Genomic DNA, 9,354 nt, shown 5'->3' with positions numbered 1-9,354 from the left:
GCAAGTATATGGCAAGGAAGGAAGGATAAAGAAGCTGGGTCTCTTCTGTTGCTTTTAAAGAACAGTTATATTTGGTTCTTCATTTTTCTGAATCAAATGAAACATGTGATGAATTTCTGTGGATATGATTTTTGGTGTGCCTATTCAGGTACATTCAACCTTCAACCGCCTGAGAACGTGTTTTGACTCTTTGCAGCTGTCTTGGATAATGAGAGATTAACAGCAGAGGAAATGGATGAAAGACGACGCCAGAATGTAGCCTATGAATACCTTTGTCATCTGGAGGAAGCGAAGAGGTAAGAATAAGTGGTTTTGAAACTGCTGGTGCTTTAAAAGAAGTGACATTTGCTAAGGGGAATAAATTGTTGGTAGGACAAGCTTACTTCTTGTCTGTGTTTCTTAGCAGCTATATAGATTAATTTAAGATAAAACCCAAACCAGCTTACCCCTGATGTGCTTATCTAACATGTTCTTAAAGACTTCTTGTGACAAGGATGGTGTAGCTCTAGTACTCCTAGCACTGGATGGGTTCTCCCTGTTATCGAACTTTTTGGTGTCTTGGTACCATTTTACCTTGCTACTTATCAATGGATGTGAAGAACAGGTTATTCTCTTCCTCCTAACTGCAGCCTTTTACAATTTTAAATTGTAACACTGTGTTTCCCTTGCACTTACCTTCTCTAAGACTGAAAAACCAGTTCTTGCATATTTCTGTGGGTCCTGTTTGATAGATCTGCAGTACTTTTCCCTGGATTGTTCTGACTTCGCTCGCTCCGTGTCCCTCTGGAAGTGCCCTGACAAAACAGAGAAAAGTTTTCCAACAGGGTTGTTAATGTACATATTTGTAAGTGCACAAGGATTATTTTGTGTACCCTGATAAATATGTTAGTATCCTACATTATGGCATGGTATCTACATTTTCATAGTGTAGTAGAGTTTTGCTGAGTTGCCAACCTTTTCCTTGAAGGTGTGCTGCTGAAACCTGTTTCTCACTCTGTGTTTATACAGTCTGTCATGTTTTCCTCAGTGTGTTACCTCTCACTTGATCCTGCTGAGTTGTATTTTTTTCTGGTCTTTGTTTAATATGTTGAAATAATTTTGATCTTACTTCTGTCCTGCAGCGTGTGCATAGCTTTTGTGTCATCCCCATGTTTGATAAGCATGTAAGCATGCTGTATTTCTTCATTCAGACAGTAAATGAAAGTATGCTCAAAACACAGCAGATGCTACTTTTCTGCTCTTAACAGAAAAAGAAACAATATTAAAAATTAATCAATGAAGTCGCACTGTTGGTATTTCAAAAATATTTTTTAAAACATTCAATCCCTTATGCCGTATGTGGAGAATAGGAATGAGACAGAACAGTTTGTCTGGTGCTTCCCTTCCTGACAGTTAGGTCTTTCTATGCCGTTGTATAAATTGAGTTTTTTACTTGAAATTTAAAAGGTTTTTTGAAGCTGAGATTGAGACAAGTTTTCAAGAACAAGATTAAAGAGAAAGAGGTGAGATCATGTTTGTATTGGTGACTCCTCCTGCCCCCAACACTTTTTAAAGTAAGGCTAATGTTTCGGTTTACATTTTGTAATTATTCACAAGATGGATTGTGAGCTTAGACTTTTCTGGTTCCCACAAAGATCTAGGCAAACCAGACAATGTGTCTGCCATAGAAAATGACTTGTGAAGCAGCAGCAATAAAAGCTTGTTCCGCAATAAAAGCATGTTCTAAATAGTCAACAGCATGTTTTTTTTGGGATCACTGCATACTTCAGTTTGCTTTTGTCCTCCAAAAGATGGTATGGGTTAAAAGCCAGAAACTGTCCACTGGCTGGGTGATGAATTTTGGGTAAATCTATGAAAGTATTTCACAGCAAGACAGACCTGTTCTGCTGTAGTGATTTTGTTGGGGAGGAAGTGCTGAGTTTGTACGAGTTCACTGCTGGTAGTGTATAAAGAAGAGTTAATTCCAGGATTTTAGTAGTTTACACTGCCTTACCAAGAATGTATAGCATGTTTTTGCAGGGGCAAGGAGCACTCAGTTTATGCTGTAGTTTTTTAGGTGTTTCATTAACAATTGTCACTAGTATAGATTCACAGAGGCTGCTTATTTACTAGCAGATGATAATTCTATGTCCATACAGGTTTGGATGAAGTTTGTAGTGAGAAAGATCAGACTAAAGGCCATAATAACAAATTCTGTTTGCTTCTAAAGATTTTGGAATCAAATTCTGCGTGACAGGGAGAGATGAGTTGTGTCATAGTCACTGTCCATGCTTGAAGGCACCTCAGGTGCATCAATGTGAACTCTGTCATTGGCCTCAGAGTAAATTCTGAGGTCCTTGTTCTCTGTTCAATTCCATGTCCAGATTTGAAGAAAAAAAAAAAAAATTTTCACACAAAAATACCTAACACAGCAACAGCTTTAATATTTTCATGAAGTTCTTGCTTAATCCTGGGGACTTACTCTTTAGGTAAAACCACCTGTGGCTCTGAAGTTTCTTGGCCATCTTATCTCGACTTCTGAGTATCGCCTTGGTGTGGATGAGGTTGAACAGCTCGGCATTTGGTTTTGCCACACCTTGTCAGAAACAAGATGCTTTCATTGTTTTGTCTCAGAACGAGCCTCCAGATGTTTGAAATAACGTGTTGTGTTTGCCAGTATGTTTTGTGAATAATGAGGCAACGGCTGTGTTGCTCAAAATGCAAGTAGTGGTGTTACAGCCTTCCTAGTATCCACTTTGGCAGTCTGAGCACTTGTTAAGCAGAAGGTCTTGGAGGAAGTGCTTGGAGAGCTTCAAATGGTCCTTTTTCAACTTTGAACCCATGTTTGCTTAGTGGCCTACAGGCTGTTCTTACAGATGTGATTGGGAGGTTCTCCTCCCCCTCTGCCCTGGTGAGACCATACCTGGAGTATTGTGTCCAGTTCTGGGCTCAGCAGCCCAAGAGAGACGGGGGACTGCTGGAGGGAGTCCAGCAGAGGGACACAAAAATGATTAGGGGACTGGAACTGTAGAGGAAAGGCTGGGAGGCCTGGGGCTGTTTAGCCTGGAAAAGAGAAGACTGAGAGGGGATCTTATAAATAAAGGTTGGGCATCAAGAGGATGGGGCCAGTCTCTTTTCAGTGGTGCCTGGTGATAGGACAAGGGCAACAGGCACAAACTAGAACACAGGAAGTTCCATGTAAATGTGTAGAAAAACTTTTGTTCTGTGAAGGTTCTGGAGCCTTGGGCCAGGCTGTCCAGACAGGTTGTGGAGTCTCCTTCTCTGGAGATTTTCAAAACCCACCTGACTTCTGTTCTGGGCACCTGCTCTAGGTGGACCTGCTTTGGCAGGGGTGTTGGGCTTAGGTGATCTCCAGAGGTCACTTCCAACACCTACAACTCTGTAATTCTATGCATTCCTAACTCCTGTAGCTGAAGGCATACCACTTTGCCTAAGAGTAAAGATTAAATGACCAGAAGGAGGGGGCAGACTCCTTTGTTTAATAATTAAGATACACAGGAACAGAAAGGTTTGAGTTCATGGTCTACTTCTAGGATTTTTTTTCCCTTGCTGAGCAGTCTTTTTGTAAATTGTCCTTTGAATGTGTGTGGTGCGTGTTTTGTTTTTTTTTTTTATTATTACTAGCACAGCCTAAAAGAGGACTCTTGGCTTCATTGTTGGAAAGGAGTTTATTTAGCAAAAACTACTAAACCAGAACTGTACAAGATCATTATATTTGAAATTTAAGAGTTTTTTTGCCTTCTGCGTGGGTAGCGTGGATCGGCTCCTGTAGCATCTTGCTTGTGCTGTTGATGACAGTGCCTCAGAACCATGGGCACGGGTAATAGGGTTTATAATCTTTCTTCACAGTGAGAGTTTTTTTCAGATTGGAAGTTATATCTATAAGGAGAAGAGGACAACTTCATAGCAGAGGAGTGTATCTGGGGTGCTGTGTCACACGGACACTGAAAAGGTGGACATTGTAAAGTTGATGGCAGCTGAGGCAGGTGGCAGGCAGCTGAAGGACAATTCTTAACAGTCCTCTTCCTCTCCCTGTAATCATTATCGTATTACATTATAGTATTGCATTCAGACACTGTCATTTATATTCAGCTGTTCTATAACATAAAGGCACCTAAAAGGATGTGAATAATACCATGCTGATTTGCATTGCATTAGCATTGTCGAGAGACTTGCTACCCCTGAAACCAAGCATCAAATACAGAATCTAGAGGTGATTTCCCCCCCCCACCTTTTTCTTTTAAATCTTGAAAGAAGAAGGTATGATGAAAATTGGCTAGCACCTAATTTCATACTGAATGAAAAACTCAGAAAAGTTTGGGTTTCTCAGCTGTCTGTTGGAACAGCACGCGTGCGGTAGCTTTGAGCATTTTGTGAGGTTGTTTGGAGTACCTCTCTGATAAGGAGCATAGGCATTACCAGAGTAATACTTTGGAATATTTTAGGTTCTCCAAGTTGGAATCTAGAATATTCTTTGCTCTCTTGTTTCCTTGTGTGGCTTGCTGGGTGATGGTACTGTGCTTTGCTGCTGGGACAGGAGGGAATATTTTTGTTCTGGGTTATGCCCTAGTGTAGTACAAGCATTTTAGTGTCCAGACTGTGTGTCTTCCAATAACTGTAACTTCCATTTTGCCTGAGCAGTGTGTTTCTTCTAGTATGCATCAGGATGGAATTTGACTATGTGGGTGGTTTTCTCCTTGTTTTGGGTTTCTTGAAGATGCCACTTGCTCTTTGTTGTTGATCTAAGCTGTTAAGGATTGAAGTGTACTGTCTGTACTGACAGATTGGAACATGGCTTAGTGTAAACTCATGATACTTTTGAGAGAAATTAATAGTTTGTACCTGTGTGGTGAAGTCTGAAGGGTCTTTTCCATTGATTGCTTTTCTGTAAGAATTACTTTCCTGTCTCCCTCACACATACTCTCTTTAGAGTGGGGAGCAGGGTTTTTTTTTTGACTGGTATGACTTGTCTTTGTCTTTAAGCAAATAAGAAAACTAAATTGTTTGCCAGGTGACCCAGTTAAATTTTGTTTCCTAGAAGAAATACAGTGTTTAAAGAAAAGATCTTCATCTTTTTGAGTTTCCCACTTTTAGTTTGAAAGTGTTTGGATGGATGTCGTTGTCTCTTGAATTTTGGCATTGTCGTCCAAGATCTGCTTAAGGAGATTTCTTTAACTTTAGAGGTGTAGGGTGCCCAAAAGAATGAAGAGGAAGAATTACAGAGGACACCACTTTCTGGACAGAATGGATGTGTCTAGAGTTGGTGCTAGCTGGGAAGCTTTATAAAGCTTATTCTCTGAGTCACTTCCTAAAGTTGGTTCCTGAGTGTCATAAAGGTGTAGATATCAGTCCTTCAAGGAGATCTTGTTTGCAGATAAAATATTTAAAATAGAACACTACAGCTTCAGGCTGCTTGTGAAGGAAATGTGATAGTTGCTCTTTTACACAGAGTTTGTCCTGAGCAGCTTCCCCTTTGCAGATCAGAGATTTTTCAGAAAGGCAATAAATTGCGTGTGTTCCATGGTCTTATTAACCTGAACTTGGGAAAATTGAGATAGTTTAATTAAACTGTCATATGAGCCTCTGCTAGGCACAGGGCTGCAATAGAGACCTAGGTGCCAGTAAGGTAGTTTGGGAAAAGCAGGATTAGGCTTTCTCACTTCAGTTCTCAGTGGGCCTCAAAAGCAAGTTGTGTGCAGGATATCTTATTTAGATCTTGCTTAAATTAATCTGCAAATTAGATATGTGCAAGTTTCTTATGGATTTTGGAGCTGTAGAGTTAGTGCGCTACCTCTTGGAGGATTCTGAGGATGAAGTGGTAATAACAGTTTGTGGCCTGGAGTGCCACAGTCCTGTTGGTATGAACCAGAGCTGCAGTTAAGAATTTATTTAATTTTTTAAAAATTTTATTGTAAATCTCAAGACAGCAAAAATAGTAATGTTACTCTGGAGTCCCTCAAATAAAGAAAGAGGATTGTTTTGGGTTAATCACTTAGCTCTTTTTTTTTTTTTTTTTTTTCTTTCCCCAGACATACACAAACCTGACTTCCTGGGATGGATTTTCTTTTAAAGATAATTCTGTTTGCATTCATAGTGTAATGTCCAGAGTGTATGCAGCCCAGTTACAGTTTAGTGGCCTTCAGTGGTTTATGAGCAATTAATTGTATTACCTCAGAAGCACAGGAGATTATTGCAACTTTGCAAAATAAGAGAAAAAAGAGAAGATAATGCGGTGGATCTTAAACTGTTCCTTTCTAGATATGAAACATAGTCTGTAGTTAGGATATGTGAAAGCTTTTTTGCCTTATGAAGGTCAGCCTGCAACTATATTTAATCCATCAGATCATAGTGGTCCCCTCTTTAACCACTGCTGGTCATGCTGGAAAAGGACTGAGGATGGAATTGGTTACGTTTAGAAAACGCCTGCAGGAATTTAGTCAGTAGCTTGTAATGTAGGGCCTAAAAGAGTGTTTCTCTTATTGATGAGGTCTTCAGACCTAGATGGGAGGCATTGCAAGACTCCTGAATGATGTCTGTCTGGTCTGCCAGTGTGTCATTTCAAATGCATCACTCCTTTCTGGAAATACGATTTCTCTTTTTATTCCAAGCTAATCAGGATTTTTTCCTTATTTCCATTTTATTCCCACTTGTAAATTGGGTCAGGTACTATTTTTTGCATTGATGGTTGGGGTTTTTTTTGTGGTTTCTTTTTTTGTGTTATTTTTATCTGCTTCTGTCAGATATAATGCAAGTCCCAAGTTAGATTGTAATCCATGATTATTCATAGGTATTTTATTATCGATAGTTGTAAGTCAAAGTAGCTGCTGTTAGCTCTCATTACTTCATCTGGGTCTTCTTAACAGCTCCTGTTTGGACTTGCAGAGATACTTCTCTACAGTTCCTGTACTGTTTCATTGATGACCTCATGCAGCTGGCGGGGAGAGTCTGTCTGGACTGGAAGTGTCTTGGAATGAACGTTCAGAACTCTATTTTTCTGAGAAGTGGGTGGAGAGTTGGCGAGGGGAGGAGAGTGGTGGAGTACCACCATCTTCGCCTCACTCTGAATGCTTTTTTTATGACTCACTGGAAATAGTAATCAAAGGCAGGCCAGGAGGAGAGAAATGGCTGTTTGCACAGAATTCAATTCAGAGACCAGGGTTTTGCTCTTTGGACAGTGGCTTCTGAAGGAATACTCTGTGTAATGCAAGGAGAGAGCAGCTTAAGATAACCAAAGCAAGAAGTTGTCACATAAGAGTTCTTGACTGTCAGGTACTGTAGAGTGCTTCTAATAACCCTTATTTGCAAGAAATCAACTTAGTTTTGAGGTATAACTTCAGTGATGCTATATTTAGCATTTAGGCCTGTTTAGTTTCTAATGGTAAGTGATCAAGGCAGTTAGCTTTGGCAACAGGATGGTTCAGCATGCCTTGAAAAAGATTTTTGAATCTGGGATGATTAATTCTTCACAACTATGCTCTTTGGGACTTATTTTCTTGGCAAACCTGGCTAACGTGGTAGGATCGTCATCAACAAGAGCGGCTAAGTTAATTTTTACCAATTGTTGTCAGTGTTTGCAATGGAATAAAGAGGAACCTCATACTTACTTTTGCAGGGGGTGGGGGTGGGGTGGGAGGAAGAGATTTAAAAGTCAGAATATTAATATGGTCTTTGGTTCAGCTACATGTTGCCAGGGAGGATACCTCAATCACTGGGAAAAGCCTGGTCCATGTTACTCTCTAATAATTTGGTTTTTATTATCTTTGAACTAAAAGTGGTTTTGTGGATCATGAGAATGTTTTGGGACCTTTTAGCTGTGGGCAGCACTTATTTTCCTTGCTCTTCGTTGGCAAGACTGGCCGTGTCTTTTCCTGCATAAACTATATTGAAACACGTTTCCATTTCCATCTACCTCTAGAAGAGAACACTCCAGATGTGATTGGTTTCCTTTGTTGCTGTTAGCCTTCTGAGAGGTCTTATTTCATCATCTTGGGTTTATCCAAGGTTGGTAGAATGAGTTATTTTACAGAGAAGGGTTCTGTTCAGTTTTTTTTAATGGTGGTCTAATGCCCTTGTTAAGTGAATTAGATGAAGAGCTGGGGCTGTCTGCGTGTTTGCTTTTCTGACGCTCTGTGAGAATGTGTTCCAAGTCTGTGACACTAACTTAATTAAGGTTTGCAATTCATACGCAGGGTCACTGAGATACTTCTTTCAATAAAATTAATAGTATCATTTGTCCAGAAAGTGATGTACCTCTGGTGTTGGCAATGCTGAGCAGTGCAAAAACATTTAAAACATAGCTTTGTACATTCTTTCAGGTGGCTTATGCAGATGCTGTTGCAGGGTGGAGGGTGAGGTTGCTACCCTTTTGCTCTGGCCATTTTTTCCTCTGCAGTGGCTGTGCAAGTTTCCCATGGCACACCTGTAGGGAATTGCAGTAGAAGGGCTCAAGACCCTGGCATGTTTGCTTTCAGGTTCACGAGACAGCCTTTGGAGGCAGGGCATGGTGAGCAAATCCTGGTGAGTCGTGGAAGTGGCCCAGGATAGATAGTCATCACTGTCAGCTGCAAAAGGATATGAAGAGGCCTGTGACTTGTAAAATCTGCTTGTGGTTACCCACCGAGGAAGAGCCCAGGGGGTGTGAGGAGAACTTGACAACTGGTGTCTGTCACCCTCCATGTCAGCCAACAGATTCTGGACCTTCTAATGCTTGTTGGGCTAGGTTTAGTGGTCCACTAGCTGTGCTGGGTGGACAGCTTGAACATCCTTCTCCTGTTTGCCTGATCACTGGACAGACTTGTTGCTTTCTGGTGCTTGTGAGTGTGAGATTGTACTTGACATAGACATGGAAAACAAAATAGGTTTCACTCAGTCAGCTTCCTTCTTCTTTAAGGTCTGACATTTTGCTACATGTGTTGGTACCAGGGTGCAACTGGATTTCCTACGCGTTTGCCATCTTACAGGTTTTTACCTCACAGCACTTTCTTTTCTGGTGCAGGTGACAGAGATTTAAAACTCTATTTCAACTTGTCAGATTTCTCAAAACTATTAGAATGCTGTTTTTGATAAACTGATCAATGGACAGTCAAAATGTGCTTTAGGAAATGGAGCTCACTCAATAGAATATATAAATTACAATTCTGATTGTTTTGTGGTACTTAATGGTGTAATTTTAATAGTTGTAAAGGTACCTGACTTAATCTGTCATACTGATTTGAGAAAAGCTCTGTGTGTTTAAAGGTGTGATTTCAGATTTACCTGCTTTGGAAGACTGCAAGGGGCTGATCTTGAGGACTGTATTGCTTGATGATGATCTCATTTTGCAGGATGTTGTTGTACCAGAGAAAGCCAACGTGT

General features: G+C 40.4%; 1 protein-coding gene across 1 annotated transcript in view; it reads left to right on the top strand.

Annotated features, from left to right (window-relative positions):
* Positions 1-202: 202 nt before the first annotated feature.
* The window catches only part of LOC103776853 (ras GTPase-activating-like protein IQGAP1), a 20,532-nt gene continuing 11,380 nt past the window's right edge, over positions 203-9,354 (top strand). Inside the window, exon 1 of the mRNA XM_008944379.1 lies at positions 203-296. Within this exon, the coding sequence (XP_008942627.1) occupies positions 232-296 (65 nt within the window). The 5' untranslated portion in view covers positions 203-231. The remainder of the gene's footprint in view (positions 297-9,354) is intronic.

This window comes from Merops nubicus, unplaced genomic scaffold (genome assembly GCF_000691845.1).
Source record: "Merops nubicus isolate BGI_N331 unplaced genomic scaffold, ASM69184v1 scaffold17597, whole genome shotgun sequence".
Lineage (NCBI taxonomy): Eukaryota > Metazoa > Chordata > Aves > Coraciiformes > Meropidae > Merops > Merops nubicus.
Note: the sequence above shows the minus strand (reverse complement) of the source record. Positions and strands in the feature narration are given on the sequence as shown.